Source organism: Salvelinus alpinus, chromosome 18 (assembly GCF_045679555.1).
Source record: "Salvelinus alpinus chromosome 18, SLU_Salpinus.1, whole genome shotgun sequence".
NCBI classification, from domain to species: domain Eukaryota; kingdom Metazoa; phylum Chordata; class Actinopteri; order Salmoniformes; family Salmonidae; genus Salvelinus; species Salvelinus alpinus.
The window spans coordinates 43,162,316-43,183,707 of NC_092103.1; the positions used below are offsets into that span (position 1 = coordinate 43,162,316).

The following is a 21,392-nucleotide window of genomic DNA, read 5'->3' on the forward strand; positions in this document are numbered from 1 at the left end:
ACTTAAAGTGAACATATACAGTGCATTCGGGAACTATTCAGACCCCTTTACATTTTATGACATTACAGCGTTTTTCCCAAAAATTATTAAATTGTTTCTTTCCCCTGTCTACAAACAATACCCCATAATGACAAAGCAAAAACAGTTTTTTATACAGTATCAGTCAAAAGTTTGGACACACCTACTCATTCAATGGGTTTTCTTTATTTTTAATATTTTCTACATTGTAGAATAAAAAATTGTAGACATCAAAACTATGAAATAACACATGAAATCATATAGTAACCAAAAAATGTGTTAAACAAAATGATTCTTCAAAGTAGCCAGCCTTTGCCTTGATGACAGCTTTGCACACTTTTGTCATTCTCTCAACCAGCTTTATGAGGTAGTCACCTGGAATGCATTTCAATTAACAGGTGTGCCTTGTTAAAAGTTCATTTGTGGAATTTATTTCCTTCTTAATGCATTTGAGCCAATCAGTTGTGTTGTGACAAGGTAGGGTTTGGTATACAGAAGATAGCCCTATTTGGTAAAAGAACAAGTCCATATTATGGCAAGAACTGTGATGTGATGAGGTTGCACCCAGGAGCAGAGAAGAGACCAGAGGAGGAATCAGTGGTTTAGGATAAACGTAAATACTTTACTGAGAAACGGTAACAGGAGGATCACAGTAACACTGTGAAAACACTAGGTTTTGAAAACTCACTCAGGAGACAAACACACACAGCAAACTAATCAAGCTTCTGCAAAAGGAAACAGAAAACACACCTCTCTTAACAGGGAAATCATAATGAGTTATAGAACACACCTGAGTGTCATTAATGTCTCTAGGACGGTTTCTGCCGCCTCCTGGTGACAGGTGGAACCATGACAAGAACAGCTAAAATAAGCATAGAGAAACGACAGTCCATCATTACTTTAAGACATGAAGGTCAGTCAATCTGGAAAATTTCAAGAACCATCAAGCACTATGAAGAAACTGCCTCTCATGAGGACGCCACAGGAAAGGAAGACCCAGAGTTACGCTATGCGCTTCAGCACTTCACGGCCCCGTTCTGTGAGCTTGTGTGGCCTACCACTTAGCGGCCGAGCCGCTGTTGCTCCTAGACGTTTCCACTTCAAAACAACAGCACTTACAGTTGACCGGGGCAGCTCTAGCAGGGCAGAAATTTGTCAACTGACTTGTTGGAAAGGTGGCATCCTATGACGGTGCCAGGTTGAGCTCTTCAGTAAGGCCATTCTACTGCCAATGTGTCTCTACGGAGATTGCATGGCTGTGTGCTCGATTTTATACACCTGTCAGCAATGTGTGTGGCTGAAATAGCCGAATCCACTAATTTGAAGGGGTGTCCACATACTTTTGTATATATAGTGTACCTGCCTCCATGGTTATAATGCCATTTGTGCAAATATTGCAATGTATGCCACTGGTTTTCAGGACTCCAAACAATATGATTCTGAAGTCGTATAACTGGTGCTGTGAAGAAACATTGAAAACTTTGAAAAGACAGAACACACGAGTCCCCCCCCCCCCCCTCAAAATATAAAACTGCAGTGAAGGATACATTACAATTCACCATTTGTTGGGTTGTAGTGCTTGCCGATAATAGTGAGGATGTTTTTGTAGACCAGGGTATTATATTTGTTGAAGGATCCATAGTAACCACTAGTCCCCAAAGTAATCCATAGTAACCACTAGCCCCTAAAGTAATCCATAGTAACCACTAGCCCCCAAAGTAATCCATAGTAACCACTAGCCCCAAAGTAATTCATAGTAACCACTAGCCCCCAAAGTAATCCATAGTAACCACTAGCCCCCAAAGTAATCCATAGTAACCACTAGCCCTCAAAGTAATCCATAGTAACCACTAGCCCCCAAAGTAATCCATAGTAACCACTAGCCCTCAAAATAACAGAGAATGCCACCTTCCATTCTGTAAGAGGAAACACATACACACACACACACAAACAAACAAAATCAGACTCGAAATCAAACGATACCTACCAGAGGCCTGATCCACCCAAAAAAGTGATTTTGTTGTTGATTAATGTGGCAGTTCCAGTTATGTATGTGTATCTCAAGATAGTATTGTAAACTAAGACCAGTCTACCTGTGTCTCACCTGTGTTCTCTATCTTCAGCTCCTCCACCTCAGTCTCCTGGAGTTCCACCTGGTTCTCAGTGTGGTTGGAGCAGACATCAAGAGGTTCTCAGTGTGGTTGGAGCAGACATCAAGAGGTTCTCAGTGTGGTTGGAGCAGACATCAAGAGGTCCTCAGTGTGGTTAGAGCAGACATCAAGAGGTTCTCAGTGTGGTTGGAGCAGACATCAAGAGGTTCTCAGTGTGGTTGGAGCAGACATCAAGAGGTCCTCAGTGTGGTTAGAGCAGACATCAAGATGTTCTCAGTGTGGTTGGAGCAGACATCAAGAGGTTCTCAGTGTGTTTGGAGCAGACATCAAGAGGTTCTCAGTGTGGTTGGAGCAGACATCAAGAGGTTCTCAGTGTGGTTGGAGCAGACATCAAGAGTCCTCAGTGTGGTTGGAGCAGACATTAAGAGGTTCTCAGTGTGGTTGGAGCAGACATCAAGAGGTTCTCAGTGTGGTTGGAGCAGACATCAAGAGGTTCTCAGTGTGGTTGGAGCAGACATCAAGAGGTTCTCAGTGTGGTTGGAGCAGACATCAAGAGGTTCTCAGTGTGGTTGGAGCAGACATCAAGAGGTTCTCAGTGTGGTTGGAGCAGACATCAAGAGGTTCTCAGTGTGGTTGGAGCAGACATCAAGAGGTTCTCAGTGTGGTTGGAGCAGACATCAAGAGTCCTCAGTGTGGTTGGAGCAGACATCAAGAGGTTCTCAGTGTGGTTGGAGCAGACATCAAGAGGTTCTCAGTGTGGTTGGAGCAGACATCAAGAGGTTCTCAGTGTGTTTGGAGCAGACATCAAGAGGTTCTCAGTGTGGTTGGAGCAGACATCAAGAGGTTCTCAGTGTGGTTGGAGCAGACATCAAGAGGTTCTCAGTGTGTTTGGAGCAGACATCAAGAGTCCTCAGCTCCAGTGCTTGGGCTGGAACCAGTGAGTTTAACCATTGATTGATTGGAGTAACAAATTACAAAATATTGGTAGGTTATCCAATTCACCAAAAAATTGCCAAAATATCTTGTTTTCTTTGTCATCTCCCGCATTCTCTTCAGCTTTTCCACCTGCATTCTCTTCAGCTCTTCCACCTGCATTCCCTTCAGCTCTTCCACCTGCATTCCATTCAGCTCTTCCACCTGCATTCCATTCAGCTCTTCCACCTGCATTCCCTTCAGCTCTTCCACCTGCATTCCATTCAGCTCTTCCACCTGCATTCCATTCAGCTCTTCCACCTGCATTCCCTTCAGCTCTTCCACCTGCATTCCATTCAGCTCTTCCACCTGCATTCCCTTCAGCTCTTCCACCTGCATTCCCTTCAGCTCTTCCACCTGCATTCCATTCAGCTCTTCCACCTGCATTCCATTCAGCTCTTCCACCTGCATTCCATTCAGCTCTTCCACCTGCATTCCCTTCAGCACTTCCACCTGCATTCCATTCAGCTCTTCCACCTGCATTCCCTTCAGCTCTTCCACCTGCATTCCCTTCAGCTCTTCCACCTGCATTCCATTCAGCTCTTCCACCTGCATTCCATTCAGCTCTTCCACCTGCATTCCATTCAGCTCTTCCACCTGCATTCCCTTCAGCTCTTCCACCTGCATTCCCTTCAGCTCTTCCACCTGCATTCCATTCAGCTCTTCCACCTGCATTCCATTCAGCTCTTCCACCTGCATTCCCTTCAGCTCTTCCACCTGCATTCCCTTCAGCTCTTCCACCTGCATTCCCTTCAGCTCTTCCACCTGCATTCCCTTCAGCTCTTCCACCTGCATTCCATTCAGCTCTTCCACCTGCATTCCATTCAGCTCTTCCACCTGCATTCTCTTCAGCTCTTCCACCTGCATTCCCTTCAGCTCTTCCACCTGCATTATCTTCAGCTCTTCCACCTGCATTCCATTCAGCTCTTCCACCTGCATTCCATTCAGCTCTTCCACCTGCATTCCATTCAGCTCTTCCACCTGCATTCCATTCAGCTCTTCCACCTGCATTATCTTCAGCTCTTCCACCTGCATTCTCTTCAGCTCTTCCACCTGCATTCCATTCAGCTCTTCCACCTGCATTCCATTCAGCTCTTCCACCTGCATTATCTTCAGCTCTTCCACCTGCATTCCATTCAGCTCTTCCACCTGCATTCCATTCAGCTCTTCCACCTGGCTCACATTGGTTGTAAGTCTGGCCTGTGTTTCTGAAATGTAATGACAGTAAAGGGCTCTATTCAATCTGCACCCTTAAAGCGTTACAGATTGCCAGATATAAATGTAAAAATAATTTCAGATTGCGACATTTGCAGCGTTTACTGTGAATGCAGTCTCTGCTAAGGCGGGAACATCGCCTTTACATTTCAATATACTGTAACGCTGAACTTCAGCTTCACGTCGGGATGGGGGGAATGGAATGGGATGTTGGGGGTGATGTTTGGCTGGGGGTGAATGGGATGGGATGTTGGGGGTGATATTGGGCAAGTTGATGATGGGATGGGGAATTGGGAGTGTTATTGGGCTGGGGGGAATGGGATGTGGAGTTGGGGGTGATGTTCTGCTGGGGGGAATGGGATGGGGAGCTGGGGGTAATGGGATGGGGAGCTGGGGGTACCATGTCCCCAGCTCCACCACCATGGTCCCCAGTGCTCTCAGCCCAGATGTTCGGCTCGGCAGATGTCTGTCTGTTGACGATTTGACCTCATTTCTTGTCTCGAACTCTACACCTTTACCTTTAGTGAACTGTACACTTTGACCTCTCGTGACCTCTACCCCAGACAGAGTGAGCAGTAGCAGATGAACAACAAAGACCTGCATCTTCGTATCACAAACACACCTTTCTAATGGAACAGGAGGTGGTCTCTGAATATCTCTCACCCCTTTATATGCACACATACATATTCAGGCGCAAGTAACCCACACACACACCTAGCCTGTGCAGGTGTGTGATAGTCAATCATTACCCGTGTTTGTCAACAGCTCTGCAGTGTTACAGCTAGTTTGGTCTGGTTTAGTTAAGTGTCCTCAACTGCCCTGGGACCAGTTTAAAGGGCTCTGGTCCAAAAAAGTGCACTATACATAGAATAGGGTACCATCTTGGATGCACTCTAGGAGTTTGGAGGATCAAGTGTACATCTATATTGTAATACCACAAACTTGCTCCTAGTTTTATACAGATTTTCTTCATTTTAGGCTCAAAAGAAGATGCCACAGGCCGCTCAGTGTTTGGTATGTGTTTTCTTTGGGGTGTTTTTGGCACGTCTGTAACCCTAATGTCACAATGCATACTACCTAATTAGGCCAGTTAGGAAACGTAAGAATGACTACATTACCCACAATGCTCTGTATATCGGCTTCCATAGAACTATGTGACATCATGAAAATCCTCAAACCTCACAATGACCAAGGGAACTATGGCTCTGCAAAACAGGTGTTGGAGGTAATGACCAAGGAAGGGAACTATAATGAATCAAATAAGCACTAGGCCTAAAACCTAGGCAACAAACATGAGTGGGTAGGTTTGTCAGCCTACACTGGATAAATAACCTATATCATCACTCTGTCTGAATTCTGTCTCTCTTTGATTCTTTGTCTGTGTTTCTCTGAGAGCATGTCTCTCACTCTCTTTCTTAGATGTCCCTGTCTACAGAGCAGAAGAAGCCCATATGTAACGATGTTTACCTAATTCACTGTACCTACTACCTATGTAACTAATCATTCTCTGGGTGGACAGCATCTGACCAAATTACACAATGTTTTAGTTCTGGGTTAATTAACCAAGATTACTATGTAACTAAACATGTATTGGGTACTTATTGTAAAGTGTGGGCTTTAATAAAGAGAGGAACAAGGCTGATGTCTTTATAATGTATCACTTTATTGGGTACTCCATGTGGCTGGATGTATACAATATATGGTTAAAATTTGTTATTACACCTTTTCGAGAGAAAAAAAAGAAAGCAAATATCTGGTTGCAATGACATTTAAGTATTAACCTCAGACTAAACACTTTTTGCCAACAACGCATGATAAAAAAAGAAAATTGTGTTTAAAAAAAAAAAATATATAATTACATTAATTACAAATCTGTAAAACAGGGTATCAAAGTTGAAGTTGAGCAACGTGTAACATACAAGCCCATACGAAGGAGAATATGAGCATAAGGCTCATACGTAATAAGGCTAAACATCAACAATTCCCACGCTAATATACTTATCATGTACAGTTCTTTCTTGTCTTATCACATGAAGATGTATGTTGAGTAGTGACACATCCATGTTCAGTGACAGTGAGCAATATCAACCTACTGAGTATAACAATTATTTGCAAAAAAATTATTCCAAAATACTGTATCTAAGGAAGGTTTAATAAGGCAATTCTGCCACTTTTCAACCTCATATTCATTATATCCAGCACCATACCAGTATCTACATACTGTATGCATTTCTATGATCTGTGGTCCTAACAAATGCTTCTCTGGTATGGATTAAATGGTATGGTATGGATTAAAAGTACGATTGTTTGATTAAAAGTAAGACGGCGATTTTCAAAATCGGCAACGAGTTTCTAAAAACATTTGAACTTTTGATGATGTCATGTGCCATTTTCACATAGATAGACATATGAAGACATATGAAAAGGGAGGTTGAAAAGTGGTGGAATTGCCCTGTAAACTCCCAATAATTTTTTTCGTCCATTCATCATACATTCTGCCAAATTGACACACTCCTATCTCACGTAAAACCACAGTAAAATCGTCTCTGGAGTAGGCCTACTACTATACAATTGAACATTTTGAAAACATTAACACAAGGCAACTTCAGGAATCCTTTGTCGAAAAGAAAATACTTCATGTTGCACAGAAACAGTAAGAACCTAAATTCTTCTGAATGGCTTTGCCTCAAAGTGAGAACACTGTCCATGCCGGTCGCACCCGCAGCCCAAATGGTGAAAATGGTTCTCTTCATTGACGTTTTCTGTCGAGCGGCATTCAGGGTTCAGGGTTCAGGGTTCGTTTTATGACACTTCGCTCATGGGGTCCTGCAGGGAAGAACCTGAGACACTGATATCATTCGGATGCACCAGTGACAACTAAACAACCCATAAATAACATTCAGTCACTGTTTTTCCAATGCGTTCCCTTCACTTATTCATGGCGCTCAATCGAAACTCAAACAAACTAAGTTCACAGAGCGTTTCAGCTCTAGTTTGTTCCCCAGTCCTCCAGACTTTCGGTTCCCCTATGCCTCAGAGTGCATCTCCATGTCGTCAGTCTGTGGCAGGTCATTATCACCCAGTAATTCAGTTTCGGGGACTGTTGTGTCCTCCCCATGCCCCAGCCCATTCTGGGACGCACCGTCCGCCATGTCCTCCATGTTTGCCTTGGGGCTATCGCTGAGCAAGGTCGCCCGCTCCGTACCTGAGGCGTTGGAGGGCGCTGTGGTGACGTAACCCGTGGAGGTGGAGCCGCTGCCGCTGTGGTGCGATCCTGCCTTGGCCACCATCTGCGGCGGGTGGTGCGCCATCTGCTGGTGCGCCATTTGGTGCATGGACATCTGCATGGGGTAGAAGTTCTGCAGGTATGGGTACGCTGGCATGGGCTGGTAGCCGTTGACCGGGATGTAGAGCTGCTGCGGGTGCTGCTGCAGCATGGGCCGGTGCATCTGGCCCTTCATGGGCATGAACTGGGGCTGGGGGAAGGGTGAGTTCTTCTTGGGGTTGGCGTAGCGAGCGGCATTGGTTGCACTCATGCTGATGTTACTGATGGGGCTGGTGCTCAGGGAGCTGGTCTGGGTGGTGTTGCTGGTGCCCGAGGTCTGAGCCGAGCTGTTGTAGTTGGACAGGCTCTCCCAGGTGCGCAGGCGTGTGTGGATGTCCTTAAAGCGTGGGCGGCGTGCCGGGAACTCGCTCCAGCACTCTAGCATGAGTGTGTAGATCCAGGCGGGGCAGTCGTCGGGACAGGCCAGCACCTGTCGGTTGCGCACCATCTCGATCACGTCCTGGTTGGAGTAGCCGCAGTAGGGCTGCAGGCCGTAGCTGAAGATCTCCCACAGCACCACACCGTAGGACCAGATGTCCGAGTCGGTAGAAAACTTGCCGTACATGATTGCCTCCGGAGACATCCAGCGGATGGGGAAGGGGCTGGTGCCCATCAGCTTGTAGTAGTCGGCTGAGTAGACCTCCCGGAAGAGGCCCAGGTCCAGGATCTTGACGTTGAGCTTGTCGCAGACCAAGATGTTGCGGGCAGCCAGATCCTTGTGTACCACGTGGTGGCTGGACAGATACTCCATGCCGGCGGCCACCTGTGTCACCACGTGCAGGAAGTCGGCCTGCTCCAGCGTGGACTTCACCGTCTTGTCGTCGTCCGAGCTGCCCACGTCGGAGTGTGGCGAGCGCATGACCAGAAACTCGTGTAGATCGCCCAGGCCCGAGTAGCTGAAGATCATGCTGATGGGTTGCTCTTTGGTCACCACGCCCAGCAGGCACACGATGTTGGGGTGCTGGAGGCGCGAGCGCAACATGGCCTCGTGGCGGAACTCCTCGCGGAGAGTGCCCTCGTCCTTGTCCTTGACCGTCTTGATGGCCACCACCTGGGTCTGCTCGCCGGGCGCCGTGCCGTATAGGTGGCCCTTGTAGACCTTGCCGAAGCGGTCCTCGCCCAGCTCCTCCATGAAGCGCACTGCTGAGAGGTTGATCTCCCGCAGCTTCGCCTGGGTCACAAGCGGAAAACAGAGAGAGAATCAGAGTTAAAAATAAAAAAACTGACACTGATTCATGCTGATGTTAAAATAACACATGCAATAACAGTTAAAAGTTTGGACACATCTACTCATTCAAGGGTTTTTCTTTGTTTTTAGTATTTTCTACATTGTAGAATAATAGTGAAGACATCAAAAATTTGAAAAAAGACATGTTATCATGTAGTAACCAAAAGTGTTAAACAAATCAAAATATATTTAACATTTTTGATTCTTCAAAGTAACCACCATTTGCCTTGATGACAGCTTTTCACACTCTTGGCATTCTCTCAACCAGCTTCACGAGGTAGTCACCTGGAATGCATTTCAATTAATAGGTGTCACTTGTTAAAAGTTAATTTGTGGCATTTCTTTCCTTCTTAATGCGTTTGAGCCAATCAATTGTGTTGTTACAAGGAAGGGGTGGTATACAGAAGATAGCCCTATTTGGTAAAAGACCAAGTCCATATTATGGCAAGAACAGCTCAAATAAGCAAAGAGAAATGACAGTCTATCACTACTTTAAGACATGACAGTCAGTCAATCCGGAACAAGTGCAGTCGCAAAAACTGATATGATGATATGAGGACCGCCACAGGAAAGGAAGACCCAGAGTTAATTCTGCTGCAAAGGATAAGGTCATTAGAGTTCACTAGCTAACCCATATGAGAGTAGCTAGCCCATATGACGGCAGGTAGCCCATATGACACTAGTTACCTCCATATGACTGTAGTTACCCCCATATGACTGTAGTTAACCCCATATGACTGTAGTTAACCCCATATGACTGTAGTTAACCCCATATGACTGTAGTTAACCCCATATGACTGTAGTTAACCGCATATGACTGTAGTTAACCCCATATGACAGTAGTTAACCCCATATGACAGTAGCTAGCCCATATGACAGTAGCTAGCCCATATGACAGTAGCTAGCCCATATGACAGTAGCTAGCCCATATGACAGTAGCTAGCCCATATGACAGTAGTTAGCATACATTACAGTATTTAGCCCTTATGACTGTAGCTAGCCCACCTGGTGCTTGTGCTGGTTGAGCAGCGGCAGCTCCATGTCCTGGCTGGGCGAGGCAGTGAGCTGACGGCGAGGGGGCGTGTCAGTGGGCTCCTTCTGCTTGTTGCGGCACATGCAGACCAGGAAGAAAAGGCATGCGATGACCAGTGGGATGGCGATGCTGGGGATCAAGATGTACAGGATCTCCTTCTTCAGGTTCTCTGGCGGTGCTGGAGGTCAAAGGTCAAACAGGGTTTGACTGACACTGACAACTGACACTTGTTTGACTGACAACTGACACTCAGCAGTATAATGTCGCCACGAGCAGTACCACACACATTTAGGTGGTGAAAACGTTGAAAGACTTTGCTCTCACACAGTCAGTCACACAGTGTATCTGCACATGTACACAGGTACACTTCACGCTGCAATGTGGTAGCTATGGGACCAAAACAGAGGAGTTTAGTTGTTCGGAAATTGACCCGATATTGCGGTTTACTTTGTTTAACGCTGACTCTACCTTGAACTGGGCTGAGTTAACTACTTTTGTGTTTTTATTGATTAAATGCAGATTTTCCAGATTCAGATTCTTGGACTGAAAAGCACTTTCAATGGAGATTCTTCACTGAGCCTACATTTGAGTCCATTAAAGGTCTGGAAAAATCGGCCTATTATGTGTGTACATATAATGCAATGTAGAAAAGTCCAAGTGTACTCATGTAAGAGGAATGGAATGGTATGTAGTAAAAGTAACACTATCATTATGCACTGGCATCACAAACAAACACATGACTTTTTTTACTACTCATTCTAACATTTTCCACCAGACTGGGACTCTTAGATCTCACACCTTTTATGTGAAGTGGGGGAGGGGGGGGGGGGGGATGCCAAATCGGTGACAAAATGCTAAAAAGACATGCTCAGCTCTTACTAAGTTCAGTAAATAAGTATTTGGGTGCTATAGCCCAGGAGTATTTTCCATGGAAATCAACGGCTAGCCATAAAATAACTCTGGGGTTCAGTACTCACTGCAGGGGCGGACGTCGCACAGGTCCACTCTGACCTGCTGGTCAAGGGTGAAGCACCAGGGACCCTCCATCTGGCCCCCGGGGTTACGGCAGAAGTTGTGGCCCCCTCGCAGCTCAGGATACTCCACGGGGGACAGGTGGTGGCTGTGGGGGTACTGGGCACTCCACGGCTGGCAGGGGTAGCCCGACTTGGAGACGCTCACCGTGCCCTTGTAGTTGGCTCCGCTGCCATTGTAGCAGCTGTGATCTGTTGGCGAATCTTTCACGAAGATTAAAAGTTAGTTTTGGATGACTTCATCTATGTTTTTACAATGTTTGAATTATAACTGCCAGGAAATCAAATAAGGAAGAAGAAGCAAGTTTGAAGTTGTGTTAAGTTTCTTCAAATGTAGTTCCCTCTACCTAAATGTGCCAAAGTAACAATTTCCAGAAATGCCACAAGAGGGCTCCCTAGATACACAATACAAACAACCATAGTTCCTTAACCTGATGATGTAATGAAATGTTATTCAAAAATGTGTATATTACAAAATATAGGCGACAGCCTGTGTCTATATCTATCCGTCTGTCCACCTCTGCCTGCATGTTTGTGTTCAGGTGTCCACCTACATGTCCCTGTCTTGTGTGTTCATGTCTATGTGTCTATGTCTATTGTCCACTTACATGTGCCTAGCTTGTCCAGGGGCACCCCGATCCTCATGCAGTTGGCAGCGTCGGGCGAGCCCGGGTGGGGCAGCAGGTGGCAGCTGGGCAGCTCCAGTTGCATCAGGATGAGAGGGTTGGAGCGAGCGATGGTGTACTCGGTGTGACACAACTCGTTCTCTAATGCCTCGCACTCGTCACGGCACAGCTGGCGGCGCCGCGGGCCCCGAGCCCCCTCGTCGCACAGCGGGAACACGTAGTGACAGAAGGAGGGGATGGCGAACTTGGAACACTGGTCCGAGAGCTGCGTGGACGTGCCGATCATGGTGAACGCGGCTGTGGGGGGGGAAGAGCAGGAGTAGTGAGTCATTATATTATAGAGACTTGAGTTCAACAGACTTGAGTTCAATCAGGTGCCCACTGTCCATGTAAATCTTATTCATTATGACCTAAAAAGGCAGAACTGACTAGATCAGCACTGCTACTCTGAATGAATATGGGCCCTGGTCAAACTACCCCTTGAATTCACAAGAATATATGATGGGGATGAGTTTGGTCAAATTTAGAGATGCCATTCTAAGAGTATATTCTGATTCTAGTATTTAGCCTTTCATTAGGATCTCCACTGGCTGCAGCACATGCAGCAGCTACTCTTCCTGGGGTCCACTAGCTGCAGCACATGAAGCAGCTACTCTTCCTGGGGTCCACTAGCTACAGCACATGCAGCAGCTGCTCTTCCTGGGGTCCACTGGCTGCAGCACATGCAGCAGCTACTCTTCCTGGGGTCCACTAGCTGCAGCACATGCAGCAGCTGCTCTTCCTGGGGTCCACTAGCTGCAGCACATGAAGCAGCTACTCTTCCTGGGGTCCACTAGCTGCAGCACATGCAGCAGCTACTCTTCCTGGGGTCCACTGGCTGCAGCACATGCAGCAGCTACTCTTCCTGGGGTCCATTAGCTACTGCACATGCAGCAGCTACTCTTCCTGGGGTCCATTAACTACTGCACATGCAGCAGCTACTCTTCCTGGGGTCCACTGGCTGCAGCACATGCAGAAGCTACTCTTCCTGGGGTCCACTGGCTGCAGCACATGCAGCAGCTACTCTTCCTGGGGGCCATTAGCAACTGTACATGCAGCAGCTACTCTTCCTGGGGTCCATTAGCTACTGTACATGCAGCAGCTACTCTTCCTGGGGGCCATTAGCTACTGTACATGCAGCAGCTACTCTTCCTGGGGGCCATTAGCTACTACATGCAGCAGCTACTCTTCCTGGGGTCCACTAGCTACTGCACATGCAGCAGCTACTCTTCCTGGGGTCCACTAGCTACTGCACATGCAGCAGCTACTCTTCCTGGGGTCCATTAACTACTGCACATGCAGCAGCTACTCTTCCTGGGGTCCACTAGCTGCAGCACATGCAGCAGCTACTCTTCCTGGGGTCCATTAACTACTGCACATGCAGCAGCTACTCTTCCTGGGGTCCACTAGCTACTGCACATGCAGCAGCTACTCTTCCTGGGGTCCACTAGCTACTGCACATGCAGCAGCTACTCTTCCTGGGGTCCATTAACTACTGCACATGCAGCAGCTACTCTTCCTGGGGTCCACTAGCTGCAGCACATGCAGCAGCTACTCTTCCTGGGGTCCATTAACTACTGCACATGCAGCAGCTACTCTTCCTGGGGTCCACTAGCTACTGCACATGCAGCAGCTACTCTTCCTGGGGTCCATTAACTACTGCACATGCAGCAGCTACTCTTCCTGGGGTCCACTAGCTGCAGCACATGCAGCAGCTACTCTTCCTGGGGTCCATTAACTACTGCACATGCAGCAGCTACTCTTCCTGGGGTCCACTAGCTGCAGCACATGCAGCAGCTACTCTTCCTGGGGGCCATTAGCTACTGTACATGCAGCAGCTACTCTTCCTGGGGTCCACTAGCTACTGCACATGCAGCAGCTACTCTTCCTGGGGTCCATTCTGAAGCACATGCAGCAGCTACTCTTCCTGGGGTCCATTCTGAAGCACATGCAGCAGCTACTCTTCCTGGGGTCCACTAGCTACTGCACATGCAGCAGCTACTCTTCCTGGGGTCCATTCTGAAGCACATGCAGCAGCTACTCTTCCTGGGGTCCATTCTGAAGCACATGCAGCAGCTACTCTTCCTGGGGTCCACTAGCTACTGCACATGCAGCAGCTACTCTTCCTGGGGTCCATTCTGAAGCACATGCAGCAGCTACTCTTCCTGGGGTCCATTCTGAAGCACTACTGTCTTTATATCAACTTTTGTATGCCATCAATACAAAGTAAGCAAAGTGAACGGGAAACTCTTCCTATAAGCCTTTTCTGTTTTTGGGGGTTAGTCTTCTACTTGAGGTAGACGGACAACAAGATATTATTACATAGAGGAGTGAAAGTAATGAAAGAAAATACCCTCATTTCCTGAGAGAACCCATGCCAAACAGAACAGGGCTACGTCCCAAAACGGCACCCCCTATTCCTCATGTAGTGCACTACTTTTGACCAGAGCCCTATGGTCAAAAGTTGTGCACTATATAGGGAATAGGGTGCCATTTGTGATGCAGCCCGAGTTTGGGACAGAGGAATCATGGGGCAATATCTTCTCTGACGGAGTTATTGCTTCAAATGTATTTCATTTGAGGGGCTTAACGATAAGATTATACTTCTTAGTTATATTTTCTATGTCCTTATGGTATCTTAAACTCGAGTTAGGTAACTGTACTTGGCATCTGTTTTGTGTAAAGACCCGTGCATTCCGAAGGTTTAAACCCCCCCCCCCAGAACCCACAATTTTACAGATCTGATATGTACCACGATCTGCCAGGGCAATTTTCACTAGTCAGATTTGCTTGCCATACATACTTTAATAGCCTCCAGATCTATACACTACTCAAGTAAAAACAATCCTTTCCTTATGCATCCTACAAAACGACCCTTCATCTACACCACTTGGAAAACATGGAAACGTTCAAAACACACATCATGCCTGTGCGAAGGTGATTATGTGCTTGCATTTTTGTGTGCGGGTGTGAATAAGCAAGAGAGCGAGAGAAACAGACAGTGTTTTACTCCAGCAGAGCTTGTGACTGTATTTTGGCATACCTCCCCACGGGCAGCCCCGGGACGTGCCTCCCCACGGGCAGCCCCGGGACGTGTCTCCTCACGGGCAGCCCCGGGACGTGCCTCCCCACGGGCAGCCCCGGGACGTGCCTCCCCACGGGCAGCCACGGCACATAACTTCTTATGGGCAGCCCCGGGTCTAGGGTTGCAAAATTCCAGGAACTTTCAACAAATTTCCTGGTTTAAATCGAAATCTTGGTTGGAGGAATCCAGATTACCTTCTTATTCCCTCCTGATTCCGGGAATCCTCCAACTGGAATTTAGGAAAAACCAGGGAATTTATTGAAATTTCCTGGAATTTTGCAACCATACCCAGGACATATGAGTCACAGTGAAAATAAAGAAGTGCTGTACGGTGGGTCAGAACATTATAATATAAATGGGCAGCAAATTGGCGAACAATAAATGATTGAGAGATAAATCCAAGGCACATCACTACTAAACCGACCATGTAGACAAAGTCAAATCTTAATGAGTTGGGATAATTTTTATTCCAGTGTCCAATTTTCCAGTTCTAGGTGTTGAACTAAATATGGAACATTTACATTATGGCTAATAAATGCATGCATTATTGTCTAATAATGGACCAGCCTTGGAATGGAACTGAGCAACATTATGGATGTCGTCAGGTTATTCTTGATCAATGCAATGATTTAAATCAAAATAACACAACATTGTATCTCTCTTGTAGTAATGGAGACAAAACACAGTGTACTGAATTTGCCCCTAGATGGAACTGATCTTGGTTCAGTTTTGAAGTTTCCCCCGCCAATAGTGAAGGTTAGCATTTGGGGAGGGGAAGCTGATCCTAGATCTGTACCTAGTGGGAACTTCCCCCCCAGAGCGTAACGGTGGTCGAGGGGGTGTGATCTCACCTGTGATCCGGTTCTCACTCTCTCCCTGCATCTGCAGAGATTCCACGTAGATGCTGCGGTTGCCGATGAAGCGGGCACAAGCGATGCCCCGGTAGGGCTGGCAGAAGCCCTTCTCATGCGTCCTGTAGGAACACAGACAGACAATGAACCACAGGTTCACTCAATGTTTCCCCTACCGTTGTATAGGCGGGGTGGAGCGAGAGAGAGACACACACACAGGATACAGAGAGCCTGTTCAGCCAGATATCTCGGCTAGGCTACATGCTAACACTAGTATGCTACCGTATTACATGACAGCCTCTCCTGTGTACGCTGATGTACAGGTAGCCTGTGAGCTAACATAACAGCCTCTCCTGTTTACGCTGATGTACAGGTAGCCTGTGAGCTAATATAAGAGCCTCTCCTGTTTACGCTGATGTACAGGTAGCCTGTGAGCTAACATAACAGCCTCTCCTGTTTACGTTGATGTACAGGTAGCCTGTGAGCTAACATAACAGCCTCTCCTGTTTACGCTGATGTACAGGTAGCCTGTGAGCTAACATAACAGCCTCTCCTGTTTACGCTGATGTACAGGTAACCTGTGAGCTAACATACTAACTGTGAGCTAACATAACAGCCTCTTACACGGGCGGCTTTATATAATTAACATTTCATTATTTATTTATTTTTCCATATTTTTGTTTCTGTGATCAAAAAATACAATTAACATTGAAATGAAATTCTTTAAGAGTCCTGTTTAAGTTGTATTTTAGTATTTTGATACTTTATGGAACGCAATTGATAAGCATTAAAAACTTTGTGGATGGAGCCTCCCGAGTGACGCAGTGATCTAAGACACTGCATCGCAGTGCAAACTGTGTTGCTACAAGATGCTGGTTCGAGACCCGTTCCGGCCGCAACTGGGAGACCCATGAGGTGACACACAATTGGCCCAGCATCGTCCAAGTTAGAGGAGGGTTTGGCTGGCTGGGATGTCCTTGTCCCATCGCGTTGTGGCGACTCCTGTGGCTGGCCAGGCGCATGCATGCGGACATGGTCAGCAGGGGTACAGTCGTGGCCAAAAGTTTTGAGAATTATACAAAAAGGGCTTCACAGGCAAGGATATTGCTGCCAGTAAGATTGCACCTCAATCAACCATTTATCGGATCATCAAGAACTTCAAGGAGAGCGGTCCAATTGTTGTGAAGAAGGCTTCAGGGTGCCCAAGAAAGTCCAGCAAGCGCCAGGACCGTCTCCTAAAGTTGATTCAGCTGCGGGATCGGGGCACCACCACTACAGAGCTTGCTCAGGAATGGCAGCAGGCAGGTGTGAGTGCATCTGCACGCACATTGAAGCGAAGACTTTTGGAGGATGGCCTGGTGTCAAGAAGGGCAACAAAGAAGCCACTTCTCTCCAGGAAAAACATCAGGGACAGACTGATATTGTGCAAAAGGTACAGGGATTGGACTGCTGAGGACTGGGGTAAAGTCATTTTCTCTGATGAATCTCCTTTCCGATTGTTTGGGACATCCGGGAAAAAGCTTGTCCAGAGAAGACAAGGTGAGTGCTACCATCAGTCCTGTGTCATGCCAACAGTAAAGCATCCTGAGACCATTCATGTGTGGGGTTGCTTCTCAGCCAAGGTAGTGGGCTCACTCACAATTTTGCCTAAGAACACAGCCATGAATAAAGAATGGTACCAACACATCCTCCGAGAGCAACTTCTCCCAACCATCCTGAATGGGCTGCCATCAGTCAGGATGTGGCCCAGAAGTTAATTGACAGCATGCCAGGGTGGATTGCAGAGGTCTTGAAAAAGATGGGTCAACACTGCAAATATTGACTCTTTGCATGTAATTGTCAAGAAAAGCCTTTGACACTTATGAAATGCTTGTAATTATACTTCAGTATTCCATAGTAACATCTGACAAAAATATCTAAAGACACTGAAGCAGCAAACTTTGTGGAAATGAATACTTTGTCATTCTCAAAACTTTTGGCCACGACTGTATGGTGTTTCCTCGACACAAAACTATTTTTTGTGGATGGGTATAACTACTATTACTACTATTTATAATAGTAATATTTAAAATTACTAAAATTTGACAATTTGTATACGTTTATTTAAATTTGCATTGGGCCGCTTCTGGGGGGGGGGTTCTAGTAAGATGCCGGCAAAGTCGGCTGAATTCCGGTAGACGGAAACGGCCCGATGTACTTAGGCCGATTCTGGGCAGTCATTCATTTTGATTCCAGGCTGAGTCCGACACCCGATTCAATCAGTTCCAGGGGGCCGCTTCTGGGCCGATTTCTCATGGCTGTGTACGCTAATGTACAGGTAGCCTGTGAGCTAAACCAAAGGGGAAATGTCTAATGTAATCTTGCCTTGTTTTGAAACTTTTCTCTGAGAACATTAGCATTTTGTGTTTGCACTGGGCTTAAATCTGGTTCCAGATCAGTTAGCTAGCTGCTACAGACTTTAATCCCCAACACAAACAGGCAGTGGGTTCAGTGACAAAACCTGTATGTTACTGAAATGTGAGACTTACCTTAGGTTTGCACATGATCTAGAATGGGTAGGAAGGGTTGCATCCTTTTTCTGTATCCCTGAGAAGTTGTGTGTGTCTTTCTGTGCAAATGTCTCTTTTCAGTCACCGGTATATGAAAACACATTGAACTGAGTGTGTAAACTCATTATACAGACTGAAGGTAGGCATATGAGCACTTTGTATAATCGGGTAGGCTGTTTGATTCAGTATCCTCTGTCTCTGTACAACCCTGTGTGGAGGAACCAGTGAGAGCTGGTCAAACGTTTAGCTTTTTGCCATTCTCAGTGCAGGAGGTACATAAAGCCCTGAAATCCTTAGATCAGAGAAAGCCTGCAGGTCCTGATCTTCTGGATCCCTGCTTTTTAAAACTGGCAGCTGATTTTATAGCTGAACCACTTACACATCTGTTAAATCTAACCCTGGAATGTAATGAAATTCCAAGGATCTGGAAATCAGCATTTGTCCTACCACTTTTAAAAGAGGGAGATCCAACTCTTTAAAAAAATTACAGGTCAATCTCAAAGCTGTCACCCTTGGCGAAAATACTTGAAACCCTTGTTAGTGAACAGCTAAAATAGTTTTTTTTTTATATACTCACTCTATTTTATCAATGTACCAATCGGGCTTCAGGAAGAAGCATAGCACGATTCTAGCAGCCATGATGTAACTGAAGGCTTGACAAAAAACAGCACTGTGTCTCACTTTTATTGATCTCTCTAAGGCTTTTGATACAGTTGATCATGCTATACTGAGGCAGAGATTGTCGAGCGTAGGTCGCATGCAGTTGCATGGTTTGCTAACTATCTGTCTGATAGAACTCAGTGCACTCAATTTGATGGGCTCATGTCTGTTAAATTGTCTGTCTGTAATGGTGTACCCCAGGGCTCTGTACTTGGTCCCATCTTATTCACTATTTATATAAATAATTCAGATTTTTTTTTCTTCACTTTTATGCTGATGATACTTATTTATTGTTGTGCCTCGTCTCTCACAAAAGCTTTCCAGAACTTGCAAACTGCTTTTTATACTGTTCAACATACCTTGTGTCAATTGAAGCTTATCCTCAATACTGACAAAACTAAATGAATGGTGTTTTCTAAAGGAAGAAATAGACCTCTGAACCTTTCACCTATTACTACCTGTCAGGGCAAGGAGATTGATGCTGTTACCTCATATAGACATCTTGGAATTTTAATTGATGAAGGCCTCTCTTCTAAATTGCATGTTCCACAACTTACAAAAAAATGTAAGCTGAAGTTGGGATTTTATTTTAGGAATAAGGCCTGTTTTTCTATTGAAGCCAGGAGGCTAGTATCAGCTACATTTATGCCTTTACTAGACTATGGGGATATTTTATATATGAATGCTTCCGCTCAGTGTTTGAGATGAATTGACACCCTTTACCATGGGGCACTGAGATTTATTTTAAACTGCAAAACCCTTACGCACCACTGCACTTTATATACCAGGGTTGACTGGCCTTCTCTAGTCATGCGTAGGCTCAGTCACTGGTATACTTTTATTTATAAAGCCATTTTGGGTTTACTACCATTTTTTGGGGGCATTTTGATTCTTCAGAAATGTGGTGGGTACTCTCTTCGTTCGCAGGACTTCATCCTGCAATCTGTTCCAAATGTCCGAACTGAATTTGGTAAAAGGGCTTTTATGTACTCTGCGCCATCGACTTGGAATGCCTTAAAAAATTGTTTTAAAATGGAATAACAAATACATAATTTGAAGAACTAACATCAGTGTTAAACTGTAAATAAGACTTTAATCAAGAGAATACAGGTTAAATGTAAAAATAAAAATAAAGTTGAATGTTCTCTTACTTAGAAAATAGTCCTGATCATATAGGCCTAGACCTAGATCATTCCCAAAACAACTAACACATTGAACTCATACATTTTCAGTCATTTAAATTTTAAAGTCATGCCTTTCTACACAATACCACAACAACAACAAAAAACTATCTGGGAGGTAAACACGAATAAATATTCAATAATTTTGCTGTTAATTTCAAATGTAATCAAGGCATTAGAGCATAACCAGAGGCCACCAAAAGAGAGCTCCTTCGGCCCGGGTGTGCCTGGTTGGCTACTTTTTCTATTTGGCTGGCTACTCTATGTACTTGTAGAAAACACTGCTTTGGATGTGCTTGAATCATACTTCCTCACAACAGAGAGTGGGAGAGAGACGGGAAGAACATCGAATATTGCAAAGCTCCCAATCCTAAAACTCGGCTGCCGCTCACATACCTCTCAGCTGACAGGCAGCCCCCATATGTATAGGGCGACGTTGCCCTTAGACACTGATCTTGGGTCAGCTTTGCATCTTTCCCACTAATGGTTAAGGTTAGGATTGGGGAGGGGAAACTGATCCTAGATCTGTACCAGGGAAAACTTCACCCAGAGCCAGCCCATATGGAAGCAGCAGGAGGAGGGAAGGGAAAAGAAAGCCGCAGCACTGGGAAGCAAAGCCACAATGACGTACGTCGACTCTCCAAGGGAGACTTCAGCATTCTAGAGTGTCCCGTGATCTGCCCTTTCCCCAGATTAAAGAAAAGTGGGATCCAAGCAAAGGAAAAGACGTGGGCCAGTGGGGAGGTTTAAGGATTTCAACAACAGTACTGTGGGTTGGGAATCTTTGGATAAAATTCCCCTTATGTAAGACTCTTGTAGGTTACAAAGTATGCCTATCTTCCTTTAGTAAGAGTATTGTTGATACACAGTAGGCTTACCTTCCCTTTTGAGTGCAATGCGTTTGCTTTCCCTAAAGGATCTTGGTGCACTAGTCAAATAAGAAGTGAGGACATCCTCTTTTCCAAACCCAAGCAAGCAATCCAGAGAACCTGATACTGATCTCTTAACCCGTACCAACACAAACTGTCTGGAGAGCTAGCTCAATGCTGCGGTTACTGCCCTTAACAACTGAATTCGGATCAGTTCTCTCTAACCCCAGTTGTGAGCTTAAGCAAGATTAACTAGAACAACAACACTGGTCCAAAGCCAGTTGTTAAAAATGTACAATAACCACACACGGCTCTTGAATACCAGATTCATATTAGGGGAACATGCACACTTTCCAGCTAAGAGGCACATCTTTCCCTAGGCACAGATATAGGACCAGTTCAATCCTAAAGATGAATCATAACCACAATCCATAAAGGACATAAACTGATCTCAGATCAGTGTCAAGGGGGCAACTTCCTCCAACTCCGAATTAAAGGGATTTTGGCACTTAAAACCTTCTTTTACACAACCAGAGTCAGATGTCTCTGCGTGCAGTTTGAAGGAAGTTGAATGTAGCTTCTGGAACAATTGCTAACTA

The 21,392-nt window shown here is 45.7% G+C and overlaps 2 protein-coding genes across 4 annotated transcripts in view; one reads left to right on the top strand and one right to left on the bottom strand.

Annotated features, from left to right (window-relative positions):
• The first annotated feature begins 2,396 nt into the window (after positions 1-2,396).
• Positions 2,397-5,958, top strand: LOC139543463 (uncharacterized). Its single transcript, XM_071349562.1, has 4 exons — positions 2,397-3,066; positions 5,295-5,330; positions 5,465-5,541; positions 5,736-5,958. The coding sequence occupies exons 1-4, from the start codon at positions 2,397-2,399 to the stop codon at positions 5,814-5,816; spliced, it is 864 nt and encodes a 287-aa protein (XP_071205663.1). The 3' UTR covers positions 5,817-5,958.
• Positions 5,959-21,392, bottom strand: part of ror2 (receptor tyrosine kinase-like orphan receptor 2) — a 137,215-nt gene continuing 121,781 nt past the window's right edge. For 2 of the 3 annotated variants that reach the window (XM_071351404.1, XM_071351407.1), the window contains exons 5-9: positions 15,535-15,656; positions 11,542-11,856; positions 10,880-11,137; positions 9,875-10,080; positions 5,959-8,812 (exon numbers count right to left, since the gene is read on the bottom strand). In XM_071351404.1, the coding sequence (XP_071207505.1) occupies positions 7,343-8,812; positions 9,875-10,080; positions 10,880-11,137; positions 11,542-11,856; positions 15,535-15,656 (2,371 nt within the window). In that variant the 3' untranslated portion in view covers positions 5,959-7,342. The remainder of the gene's footprint in view (positions 8,813-9,874; positions 10,081-10,879; positions 11,138-11,541; positions 11,857-15,534; positions 15,657-21,392) is intronic. The other variant, XM_071351406.1, reaches the window with a different exon arrangement.

Bases quoted from the DNA above. Each gene is read 5' to 3' on its own strand.
- LOC139543463 (XM_071349562.1), top strand. From the start codon at position 2,397: ATGTTCTCAGTGTGGTTGGAGCAGACATCAAGAGGTTCTCAGTGTGTT. The intron at 3,067-5,294 runs GTGAGTTTAACC...TCTTCATTTTAG, and splicing joins CAGTGCTTGGGCTGGAACCA to GCTCAAAAGAAGATGCCACA. The intron at 5,542-5,735 runs GTAATGACCAAG...TCTCTTTCTTAG, and splicing joins CTGCAAAACAGGTGTTGGAG to ATGTCCCTGTCTACAGAGCA.